General features: G+C 43.6%; 2 protein-coding genes across 2 annotated transcripts; one reads left to right on the forward strand and one right to left on the reverse strand.

Moving 5' to 3' along the window:
* Positions 1-300: 300 nt before the first annotated feature.
* On the reverse strand, positions 301-3,334 carry LOC124064156 (G-protein-signaling modulator 2). The gene is made up of 5 exons (XM_046398324.1): positions 3,120-3,334; positions 2,098-2,661; positions 1,608-1,773; positions 1,107-1,348; positions 301-971 (listed from the first exon to the last, which is right to left on the reverse strand). The coding sequence occupies exons 2-5, from the start codon at positions 2,641-2,643 to the stop codon at positions 831-833; spliced, it is 1,095 nt and encodes a 364-aa protein (XP_046254280.1). The 5' UTR covers positions 2,644-2,661; positions 3,120-3,334; the 3' UTR covers positions 301-830.
* A 783-nt stretch (positions 3,335-4,117) lies between these two features.
* pbx2 (pre-B-cell leukemia homeobox 2) lies at positions 4,118-11,270 on the forward strand. The gene is made up of 8 exons (XM_046398322.1): positions 4,118-4,483; positions 5,164-5,237; positions 6,373-6,617; positions 7,302-7,492; positions 8,342-8,477; positions 8,903-9,044; positions 9,608-9,702; positions 10,466-11,270. The coding sequence occupies exons 1-8, from the start codon at positions 4,242-4,244 to the stop codon at positions 10,544-10,546; spliced, it is 1,206 nt and encodes a 401-aa protein (XP_046254278.1). The 5' UTR covers positions 4,118-4,241; the 3' UTR covers positions 10,547-11,270.
* Positions 11,271-12,054: the final 784 nt, after the last annotated feature.

The raw sequence follows: 12,054 nt of genomic DNA on the forward strand, positions 1-12,054 counted from the left end.
ACCTCGCCTCTTGCTGTGTGAATGGTTTGATTTGTGCGCAGTGGGTTGTTGTAAAAGGATCAGACATTATCACAGGCTTGTGGGAAAGTAAACAAGCAAGGTAAGATAACAGAGCAGGTTTTCCACCTCCTGGTTAGCGACACTCCTCAAGAAAAACATTTTTCAAGCTACTTTGTCTGACATACAAAAACAAATTAATGGAAATGAAGTGACAGAACAACCGTTCAAATGATATCCTAATCAGAGCGTTTGTTAAATCTCTTTTTCTTTTCACAACATCTCACACAAATGGAATAAATCTCTGAATCCAGTTTTGTTTATTTGCCCATATACAGTCAAGCACTGTGTGGCCCTCGGAGCTTTTATCTCCTCACCACCATCCCTGGAGTGTCTGAAAGTCTACTGTACAAATAAAGAGAGAAAAAAATACAGAGAACCACAGACTGCCTCCTCCACATTAAGAAAGGGAGCACACACACACACACACACAAAATCATTCAACCACTACAATCCAACACTTGGCGAGATAAGAAAGCAAATCTATTGGTCTTGTTTACCAGGACAGAGAAAAAGTTATCTAACTAGCAGTAAACTTCAAAATCTCATCAGGAACGTCCCTCAAGTCACATTAAAAGCTCTGTTGCTCAAACATTAGCGTTTTTGTTGCAACCTCAACAACTTCAACACTGACCGACACTGACAAGAGGGACAGCAATGCCTTTAAACGAAGCAACAACAAAAATAAACCCTGTTATAACAGGACATCGGTCTGGAAAAGGCTACAGTACTGGGTGGCTCCCAGTGTAGTCCTACAGGTTTATTTTCCTATCTCAGGTTTGTAGCATGCGGGGTAGTTCAGTCCGCTGCTCGTCCATACGTCCCCCTTGGACCCTCAGGAGCAGGGAAAAGAAGTCTTCATCATCCATAGGACCGGGAGCCCTGCTGCGCTGGTCCTCCAGTCGGCCCTGGGCCTGAGGGTGGGGAAGATAAGCCGTAAAATGAGTGCCAGAAAACTGTATCAAGTTAATTAATTCAGATGTTTCCACGCTACACTGCATGACGTCTGGTCTCACGCTAAAAGCATCTAGTCAAATCGTCCTACTCACTTGTGTTGTGAGAATCATATTATACAGATCCTCTTTGGGTACAGGAACTGGCACAGGAGCCGGTGCAGGCTTTTTCACGAGAGAAAGTTGCTTTATGCTGCCTCTGAAACTTCTGGCCTTTGGTTTTGCTGGTGGATACATTTCGAGCCGTGCCCTCTGGTCATCCAGCCGGCGAGCTTGAGCAGTGGCCACAAACTCAAAAAACTCCTCTCTCTGCAGTGAAGTCATGGAGGAAAAGATGACTGTGGAGAAATGAGAGAAAAGAGCTTTGATGGTCAGATGGCAGGAGACTTAAAGTGGCCAGCGGTCGAGGAAAGATCTGGAAACATGTCAAGTCAAAACCATTCTTGAGTCAAGGAGGGGGTATGGGAAGTTTCATCTGGTTTCAGCTTGATGAACTTGAGTCAGCATCACGACATGGAAACAAATGCAACAGCTGCATCGATTTCATCACGTAAACGCTGTAAAAACACAGAGCATGGCTTCTCAAAGCGTTCCCACCTCTGTTGGCTGGCTTGCTGGTGTTGGGCTCAGAGTGACACCTCCTCCTCCTGACCCCACTCTCCAGCCTGAAGGAGCAGCGCTGGTCATTGAGTCGCCTCCCCTCCTGAAGGGTGCAGAGCAGATCGTACAGCGCCTCCGGGAAGTCAGGAGTTAACCGGTGAGCCTGAGAACAGGCGGGTAGGTGGCAGAAAGAGAATGGTGGGGAGGGGGGAGAAGAGAAAAGGTTTCTCGGTGAGTGACAAAGACTGTTTGTTGGCACAGCAAAAGAATTCACTCGACTCCTACGCACTCCCACATGCGCTGTAACAAAATGATACCTGCTGTTTTTCCATCCTGAAATTGTTTTTTCTTGTTAGAGTACATGGAGGCTGTTTGGTTAAGTGAAGAACATGACAAACACTTTGCTCACTCTGTGACCTACTAACTGAGCTACTACAGAGCTAATCTCAGAGAATATACCGAAGCAAAATAAGAACAGTCCACCAACCCTTTTTGGATCCTCCTCCTCATTTTTCGTCCCTTCGGCTTGTTGTTGTTCAGAAGAATTTAGCCTCTTTATGTCCACTTCAGGGTCACTTTGTACAACCTTTTCATCCTCTGTGACACCGGCTTCCTCAGGTTTTTCATTAATCCTTGTCACCTCGTGTGTCTTCCCTTCGCTCTCGCTATCACGTGTGTTTTGTCCATTATTCATGTTCTCTGTCTCCTCTGGTTTATAATCTTCTTGTTTGTCCTCTTTGTTAACAACAGCCTCTCCCGTCTGGTCGTCCTGTGTGCTGCTTTGACGTTTTTCCAGGCTCAGATCTTCTAAACACGCTTTAGTCACTGTGTCTTCTTCATTCTTTTCCTCTCCTGTATGTTCCTCTTCCTTTTTCGGAGCCAGATCTCCGCTGCAGCTCTGTGCAGTGACAACTGAACCGCTTGCAGCTTTCCTTTCAGTGACACCATCGGTTTCGTCTCCCTCTTCGGTGATGACAAGAGGCTCCAGCAGCTCCCCTTCAGCCATTTCAACTTTGATCTCTGTGCAGTCCATTAATCTCACTGCCAAAGCCTGACGAGACAGTGCAGAGGAACAGGGGTTAGGTCAAAGATCTTGGGTCAAAAACCACAGAGACCCCACTGATGATACGTAATAGAAAAACACTCAATAAACACGACTCATATCAACCCTGAGGGTACCTGAAGTAAGCATGAAGACGGCCACAGAGGAGCTGTGTCTTTCTCTGGCACAGAAATGCATGAGAAACCTGTTTGGCAAGTTCTAACACGTTACCTACACATGTTTGAGCTGAAAATCCAAGTCTAAATCATACATTCCTGTCAGCTACATGACAACAAAGGTGTGTGACGGCATAATCATCTGAGACGTCACCGTCTTGTTGCTGACTGACAGTTTCGGTTGTGTATTTTTACAAGTTTCACCGTAGTCCTTGCTGACAAATACATCCTCTAGCTTTGCCCACTTTGTCCACCACATGTCAAATACAAATTAAATTTTTTCATTCTTACCTTTACGTTTTGAACTTTGTCTCTTCAAAGCATCACCTCTTCTAGTCACCACAGAGGGAGACTAGCATTTTCAGCTTGTCACTTGTCTTGTCAATATCTTTATGAAGAAGGAATAAAAAAAAAAAGCTAAGAAGTGTTTCACATTCCGACACGAAAAGCTTTTGCCTTTGCTGTCTGCTTTGCTATCTTCTCTCTCTCTCTGTCTCTCTCTCCACCTCTCTTCCTGTTCCTCTTACCACAGCCCACCCCTATTTATTTGGCCCACATCTGACAAGATGTGTTATGAAATATTGCTGTCAGAAGCAAAAAAAAAAAAAAAAAAAAAAAAAAAACCTGCCCTGCATATGATTAGTCTAGGTCCCACACAAACGTTTTCATTACATGAGATTAAAGTTAAAAGTTGTCAAAGCAAGTAGAGCAGCTGCTGCTTTAAAACTGCTGCTCATTTGATTATGACAGACTCAGCTGCAACATGTTGAAACAGGCGCACAGCTCTTCTGACTCTGCTGTGGTTTTGGCACACATCCTGTTGACTTGCTGCTAAAACGAGAAGTAGAGTGAAATGACTGCGAAAAAACTGTCAAAGTGAGATTATCACGTTAAACCAGACGGATTTAAAAACAGCTTCTTTTAATCTGAAAGTCTCTGTCGAGGCTTGTGACTTGGCTATGACAATAGAGCACGTAATCTCCATTTTATTTAGTTAGATCTAATTTCTTTGTGAGTCCCTCACACACACACACACACACACACACACACACACACACACACACACACACACACACACACACACACACACACACACACACACACACACACTTCTGCTCTGAAAATACAGGAGGTGCAGATGTTTTGTTGTTGTGGTTATTTTTAACCCAGCAGCGTTAGTCCTCAGCTGCCACTGAAAAAGACTGTCTGTGCTATATCGCATGTTGTAGCGTGTGTGTGTGCGTGTGTGTGTGTGTGTGTGTGTGTGTGTGTGTGTGTTTATGTTTACATGGCTTGTACCTTTTCCTGACAATCGCTAGGGGACCCTGCTTTGTGCGATGCCTCTGATCGGGCTGTGCTGTGCGTCTGTGAGCACAGTTGGGCAGCAGTCGTCGCCACTGTGCGTCGCTGGAGATGTTGCAGCAGCAGCCTCTGACGGGCAACGGGCCTTCCAACGGCCGGGGACTCGGCATGAGTGGCCACACCGGGATGCATGCGCTTAACTCGGTTCATCAACCTTCCCAGCATCGGTCCGACGGCGGGGACTCGGGCCTCGAGGGTACAGAAAACGGACATGAAACCCGCAGAGACATTGGTGACATACTGCAGCAGATAATGACCATCACCGACCAAAGTTTGGACGAGGCACAAGCAAAGTTAGTGATAACTTTGATATTTTTATTCCCGGCGTTATTGACGCTTCGGCTGCCTTTTTGTTTTGCCGCTTTGTCGGGTCCGACTCGCAGTGGCAAAGTTTCCTGAACTTAAACCTATTGTTTAGAATATGTAGCGAGTAGCTAATGAAATAGTTAATGGGTGCTAACGAAACCCGGTTACATTTTGGTATAACCCGTTCAAATGCTGTAATGTTAGCCGATGCTTGTGTTTTCTTTGCTGTCATGTACAAAAACATGTTTCTCTTAGCAGCGATGGTATAAAACGTAACGTTAGCCATTGTTAGCCTGCTAGGCTGCGTCAACAAGGCTAACTAGGTAAGGCTACAATACGTAGCTAACAGGTAACGTTACCGCTCATGTAAACGTTTAAACCGGCATTTTCAGCACATAATATCATAAACAAATTAAAATATGGGTTAAAAACGAACTCAAAGCTGACACCTACTTGCTGCCGTTCACAGACAGCTTAACCCTGAACAGTTGCCTCCTTAGCTCTTAGCTAGTCAGGAGCTAACGTTTGCTAAATTAGCCAAGCTAAAGGTAGTTGGTCAGTCACTTTTGTGTTATTGTTTTGGTCACTTTGCATGTCGTCACTCAACCTGTGTTTACAGCTAGTCTGCTGGCTAGCTACAAGTCACTGTTTTCTTCTTTTTGCACAGGAAACATGCACTCAACTGTCACCGAATGAAGCCTGCATTATTCAGCGTCCTGTGTGAGATTAAGGAAAAAACTGGTAACGCTATTTATTAATATATATTTGAGTGTTGTTGCCTGTTGCTCGTGTTGGCCATAATGCAGTTCATTTTCAACCCGCCTTGCTGGGTTTTTGACGTGCAGTGGGGGCTCTTGGCTTATTGTAGCGACTGTGTTGACATTGTGTCATCGGATGCCAATAAAATCAAAACAAGTGTACACACACACTTAAAAGCAATTTGATTCCGGCCAGTAACTCAGTATGTTTACTTGTAATACCCAAAGCAAGCCTACGGGGAGAAAAACATAATTGGTCACCTATTATGTAAAATGCTGTTTGGTGTAAAAATAGAGGCAACAGCTGGACAAACAGACATACAGTGCCTACTGCAATCCATGTTACATGTGGCCGGTTCGTTTGAGAACCACACAGTCAGAGTTAAACATAATCCAACTCCTCGCAGTTGATGTTACAGAAAAATAAGAGGATGGTTAGTAATGCTGTATTTTTTATTTATTATATAAAACATAATTAGGTTTAATATTGGCTTGTACACAGCAAGCTGCTCTTTAAGACCATAGATTTAAAAAGAGATTCCCTCAATACATGCTGTTAAAAGGGTGGCACGATGGTACAGTGGTTAGCACTGCCGCCTCACAGCAAGAGAGTTCCAGGTTCGAATCCCGGTCTGTGGGGCTTGCATGTTCTGTGCTTGTGTGGGTTTTCTCCGGGTACTCCGACTTCCTCAAAGACATGTACATTAGGTTAATTGGCTACTTTACATTGCCCCAGATGTGAGTGTGTGTGTGTGGTTGTTGTTTGTCTTTGTGTGTTTGTGATAGACTGGCGACCAGTCCAGGGTGAACCTCGCCCGTCAGACGTCAAAAAGTTATTAAAAACTGTAAACAGTAGATGACAGTGATGGACAAAGTGATTTAATCATTTCAAGTCAAAGTGCATCAGTGTTTCTCTTGGCTGACCCTGTGAATTTACAGGACAAAGTTGATAATTAAAACCGCTCTTACCCACAAGTTGTACCAAAATAGGAATTGCATGAATGATTGGGGGATGCAGAACGGAAAGAAAATGTGACATAAAACATTTACAGCCTTCTGTTCATTCATACACACACACACACAAAACAACTGGATGGTGACATTTATCTTACTGACAGGCCTGTCAATGAGGAACACCCAAGAGGACGAGCCTCAGGATCCTCAGCTGGTGCGACTGGACAACATGCTGCTGGCGGAGGGTGTGGCGGGGCCAGAGAAGGGAGGCGGGGCTGCTGCTGCCGTGTCTGCTGCTACCAGCTCAGGAGGGATGTCGCCCGACAGCTCGCTCGAGCACTCCGACTACAAAAGCAAGTTGAGCCAGATTCGCAGTATCTACCACACTGAGCTGGAGAAATATGAGCAGGTACCGTGTCGCAACAGGAGACGAGCACTGAAGTTGCCCATACATGCTTGCTCATATTAAAACTGCTTGCCAGAAGTGTAATCCATTGGTATGTTCGCTCTGGAATTCAGTCATATCTTCTCTGTGCCGGGGAATACACTTCTGTCCTTGTGTTGCTGATCAGAACACACCACGTATAAGCTCCATAGTAAGCTCTGTATCTTTGTATGAGAAGAGGTATTTTACGGTTACTGGAACAACACAAATTTAAATCTACACTGAATTCCGTATTCAAAACAAAGCTGTTGTGAAATCCATTCGAATGTACTGATACTCATTTTTCCTGCAACATTAAAACTACTGCTTGCTGCATGTGTGGTACCTAAAGCAGCCCTTGACAAAAAGGTTGTATGAGCAAAACTGCTTTGTTTAGTATTCAGATGTTGAATTTACCATGGAGACATACCAGTTATGCAGAGAACCTTAGTAATAAATGCTTATACATGGTTACTAACAAGAGCTGTTAATATCAAGCTGCTAGTTTCAGTGTTTTTTCTTACACATACATACAGAAAAATCGTGTTGTAAATTTCAGAAAAAGCTTTGCTAAATCATCGCAGACCCACATGTAATAATACACCTAGCCTCATTGCTTTGCCCATTTCTGTCCTTCACTGTCTGCCATCTTGTGTTTCTGTCACGCAGGCATGCACTGAGTTCACCACCCATGTGATGAACCTGCTGAGGGAGCAGTCGCGTACGCGGCCCGTGACTCCGCGGGAGATTGAGCGCATGGTGGCCATCATACATCGTAAGTTCAGCTCGATCCAGACCCAGCTGAAGCAGAGCACCTGTGAGGCGGTCATGATCCTGAGGTCCCGCTTCCTTGATGCCAGGTAGACGTGTGGGGTTGTTTTTGATTTGCTGAACTGAGAGTGAAAATCATTGCTCCTGGCTAATAGCAGTAACCTGCAGCTATACTGATGTGCTTTGCTGAGGTTTTTCAGAATTCACATTTTCATGTCAAGTTGCACCTTTTTGTACACATATCTAGGTGTGATGTATATTGACTTTTGAGGTACACACTCTACATTCTATTTGCACTCGTAAGTTGTAACGCCGGACTTGGAGTGACATCACATCTGGTAAAACCCGAGTTGAGTTGCGTTCTATTTGCCACAACGCAATACAGCTCATTTGTAACGTTATTCAGCGATTGTTGTTATAGCATCAACCAGTTACAAGCAGCAGTAGTTGATAAACAACACATTATGTGGTATTTCACGCCTAACAAGACCATAGCTACACGCCTATAGGCAGCAGTAAGACAGTGTTGTGTATACGGCTTACTAAATTGGACACGAATAAGACAAAAGCACTTAAAACATGCAAAACCACAGCTTTTATTTACAGTCAGTGCCCAGGGCAGCCATCTTGGTTTGCGAACTATATGTCCTCTGAGGTCGACCGAGTTGCTGAATTCCGACGTCGGGTGGTGTTCAATTTGTCCGGCCTCGGAAGTAGGAAAACGGCTCGGAAAACAACTTACGAGTACAAATCAAATGCAGCAAGGTTCTTCTGGCAACATATTGAACAGTAGCCATTTGGATCTGTATGTGTGTGTGTTGAAAGGGTCATAATTTATACTTGTGACAAAAATGTAATTAGAAAGGAGAGGTAAAAAATCACATTTGTTTTCGTTTTCAATTCTGATCCCCTCTTGTCACCTGTTTGTGTCTCATCAGGCGCAAAAGGCGCAACTTCAGCAAACAGGCCACAGAGGTCCTGAATGAGTATTTCTACTCCCACCTGTCCAACCCTTACCCCAGTGAAGAAGCCAAAGAGGAACTTGCCAAACAGTGTGGAATCACCGTCTCTCAGGTAAACCACTGACTGCACTTCTGGAGACAAGCAGCAGCGGGAACAGTCAGGCTCTTGTGGCGTTCCCACAGTGTCCAGGATGGACATTCAGTGTTTTTAAAGCTGTATGTAACTTGAGTCTTAGAGTCAGTGAACACAGCATTTAATTTGTCAGTTTGTAAACACTTGTGTATGTTTGGATCTGCTGCTCAGGTTTCATCAGTTACTCTGTTAACTGTTAATTTTAACAAAAGTGTATACACTTCTTTTTTCTTTATTCTTTTTGAATGCACATCCTTCCCTTATCCTTGCATGCTTTGCACCCTCTATATCCTGTTTGCTGCTGTAACACTGTAATTTCCCAGTTATGGGACTGATAAAGGATTATCTTATCTTATCTCTTACACTGAGCCTTGTATTGTTTTGTTTGTTTTTTTTTTAACCAGGTCTCCAACTGGTTTGGCAACAAGAGAATCCGCTACAAGAAAAACATTGGCAAGTTCCAAGAGGAGGCCAACCTTTATGCCATGAAGACAGCCTTGGGGGCCAGACAGGGTGACGATTCCCCGCACACTCCCAACTCCACAGGTGCCTAAACACAATGAAAGACACAGTATGAAACCACTTGTCTGCAGGGTAATGCAGTGTTATTTCTGCCCTGTGTTGCCTCAGTTCGTTCCTGCCCCAGAACTTGTCAATCATTTTCTGAACATAACCTGAAACTGAACATGTTTGGTGTTGTCAGGCATTAAGTAAGCAAGATAACACTTTGCAGTCAGTCATGCCAATTTTGGTTTGTGTTTTTCTGATTTGCTCTTCTGCACAGTTAGCTTATTTTTATGTAATTTTCCTGCTGTGTGGGTGCTACTTTCACTTCTGGCCTCAGCATCATTTGCTACTGACTTGGATGAGCCGGGAAGCTAATGTATGAATCCTAATATGACAGCTGGGACAGTCAGATGGAGTACACGGGTTGCAGATTGATGCTTGACGTGTGTAGAATATTTTATCTCCCAGTCTTGGAGGTTTTTGTTCCCTTTTGAAAGACAGTATAATCCACATTAACAACACTCCACCCTAACCTGCAACAAAAACCACACGGGTTTCTTACTAAGAAGTGCTGAGGGTTTCCTCCTCTCGTTGTCTTTCAGGGTCTGGGTCCTTCTCTCTGTCTGGGTCAGCTGACCTGTTTCTCGGGGTCCCATCTGTAAATGGCGAGCAGTCGGCTTACCAAATGGGCGTCCAGGTACTTCATACCACTTATGACATATTCACACACACACACACATTTAAATGACAAGGTATAAAGGACTGTGTGGGTTTTTTTTTTCTGTCAAATTTATTTTTCCCTGTATGACTTTTCTAGTCATAGAAACTGCCTTTCACGGTTTTCTGGAGCTCAAGCTGATGTCATCAGATGGCTCTTTTTGTCTGGCCAACACTCCAAAATCCAAAGATAATCAGTTTGCTACAATGTAAGAGAAGGAACAGCATCAAATCCTTCTGTGGACTGAATAATCAATTGTTTGCCAAGTCGTTGTAGCTCTACGACCAACTTTTTTTAAAAGCACAGTTTAAGTTTTATAGTCGGATGTCCTTTCAGACAGGCTTTGGATTCCATTTATTTCAGTCTGCTATTAAATCTATCTTGCAGACAGTTGAAGCCACTTCCAATAGGTCAGAGCTAACATTGAGGGCTGAACGGGTGGCCACTGAGCAACTGATCTGTCAGTCTAAAAACCAGATTTAGTCAGATGTCAGCATTTCCCGTAAGCACCTGAACGCCCCAAACAGGATGATTTTCTGTCAACTGCTTTAACTCAAGTTAGACTAAACCACACCACACAAGGTGTATCTCTCTCAAACTAGTTTCAGGCTTTTTGAAATTTGTTGCCACACTTGAAGTGTGACGATCACGTGGTCCAGTGGCTAAAACCACAAGTGATGTGCTGAAAAATGTGTTGCTCTCTTGACACATTGTTTGTTTCTTTCACTTTCAAAATTCTCAGGCGAACGGGAACTGGCACGGTCGAAACTCCCCCCCATCTGGCGCCTCGCCCCGCAGCGAGCACTCGGAAAACTCTGACTGATGGCCCTGTCCACCAGAAACAGAACGACAGCAACGGAAAGTTTGACGACGGAAAGAAGACAGAAAGAATGATTTCACACTTCCCACCTGGCTGCAGTTGTTTTGTATGTCGTTTGTTTGGTTTGACTGTTTTAAATGTACACTGTTTTGTTTTGTTTTGTTTTGTTTTGTTTCCTTTTCTTACCGCTCAGCATTGGTCGTTATTATGTTTGTATGATTAGCCGAGTGCATGGATGGCAGAGTGAAAGTGTGCGTGTGAGTGTTGTGTGCATGCTGGTGTGGTTTTATTATCGGGGTTGTAGGGTTTGTTTTCCACTACTTTTGACATGTTACTGAGGTGTGTGTTTGTGGTTGGGAATGGGAGGGTGGGGGGGGGCATTATCATGTTTTTAGCACACTATATCATTATTAATATTATTGCTGTTTTATTATTAGTGCTACAACTATTTTCATTTTAACAACTCAGAAAGAGAGAATGCATTTAGTGAATGAGAGGGCAATAGAGAAAAATCCAAAGATTTTGTGTGTTTGTTTCTCTGTTTTTTGTTCATTTATTTTTTCTTTTCTACTGGGCTTAGGTGTCCCTGTAAAATGAATGAGGTGCGACTGAGTCCACATTAACGGTTTGAATGAGTATATCAACAGTGCTGTCTTTTTTCTGTACAGTGAAACACCTGTATTCTCTCTACCTCTTTTACAATAAAGACTCTCTGTATTCACAACCAGATGGTGATTGGTCCACATTTACTGCACGCAGAGTGAAGAGGTCATAGTACAAAAGCCTGAGGTATGGAGGCAGTATTACAAGGTCATTTCACTCAAATTACAACAGACTCACACTATATAGAGAAAAGTATTGGGACACCTGACAATCACACACAGCGGTAATGACTCACATTCTAAATACACAGGTGGAAGTTGGAAGCATGGCATTATGCAAAATGTCTTGCTTTGCTGACGCATTAAGATTTCTCTTCACTGGAAGTCAGGGGCCGAGCCCAAACCCAGAAAAACAGCCCCATGCCCTGGTGAAAGATGACGCCTGTGACACTGTTGTGAATTGTGTGAGAATGTGAGTCATTCCTTTTTTGGCCAAAAAAATAATAAACTAGTGCACGAGTTGTTTTCAGTAACTTTCCACAAGCATTTTACTATCGATTGGCGAAGCCATTTTTTTCAGCTTAAATAATTCATTGTTTAGCCTACAAATATACCTTGACAAATAGAAGCTGACCTTAACAATTTCCCTGACCAACATAGGAAATCTATAAATTGCTTGTTCTGTCCAAAACTCAAACACATTCAATTTACAATAATGTAAAACAAACAATAATAAGAAGTCATGTTAGCCAAGATAACTGCATGGCTTCAGTGAAGGCAATGTCGGTCTGTCAACTGGTCCACCACTTTGGTACTGACTGAAACACAGAAGACCATCACACCAACAGGGACTTTAATGACGTCTCATTCTAAACACACAGACAGCTCAGCAGCTCTAACAGCTTCCAC

Source organism: Scatophagus argus, chromosome 9, assembly GCF_020382885.2.
Source record: "Scatophagus argus isolate fScaArg1 chromosome 9, fScaArg1.pri, whole genome shotgun sequence".
In the NCBI taxonomy this organism is placed as follows: Eukaryota; Metazoa; Chordata; class Actinopteri; family Scatophagidae; genus Scatophagus; species Scatophagus argus.

Excerpts from the sequence above, each read along its gene's own strand:
- pbx2 (XM_046398322.1), top strand. The coding sequence starts at position 4,242 with ATGTTGCAGCAGCAGCCTCTGACGGGCAACGGGCCTTCCAACGGCCGG. Across the intron at positions 6,618-7,301 it reads AGCTGGAGAAATATGAGCAG|GCATGCACTGAGTTCACCAC; the intron begins GTACCGTGTCGC and ends TCTGTCACGCAG. Across the intron at positions 9,045-9,607 it reads GCACACTCCCAACTCCACAG|GGTCTGGGTCCTTCTCTCTG; the intron begins GTGCCTAAACAC and ends GTTGTCTTTCAG.
- LOC124064156 (XM_046398324.1), bottom strand. The coding sequence starts at position 2,643 with ATGGACTGCACAGAGATCAAAGTTGAAATGGCTGAAGGGGAGCTGCTG. Across the intron at positions 1,349-1,607 it reads CAGCAAGCCAGCCAACAGAG|TCATCTTTTCCTCCATGACT; the intron begins GTGGGAACGCTT and ends ATTTCTCCACAG. Across the intron at positions 972-1,106 it reads ATATGATTCTCACAACACAA|GCCCAGGGCCGACTGGAGGA; the intron begins GTGAGTAGGACG and ends CCCCACCCTCAG.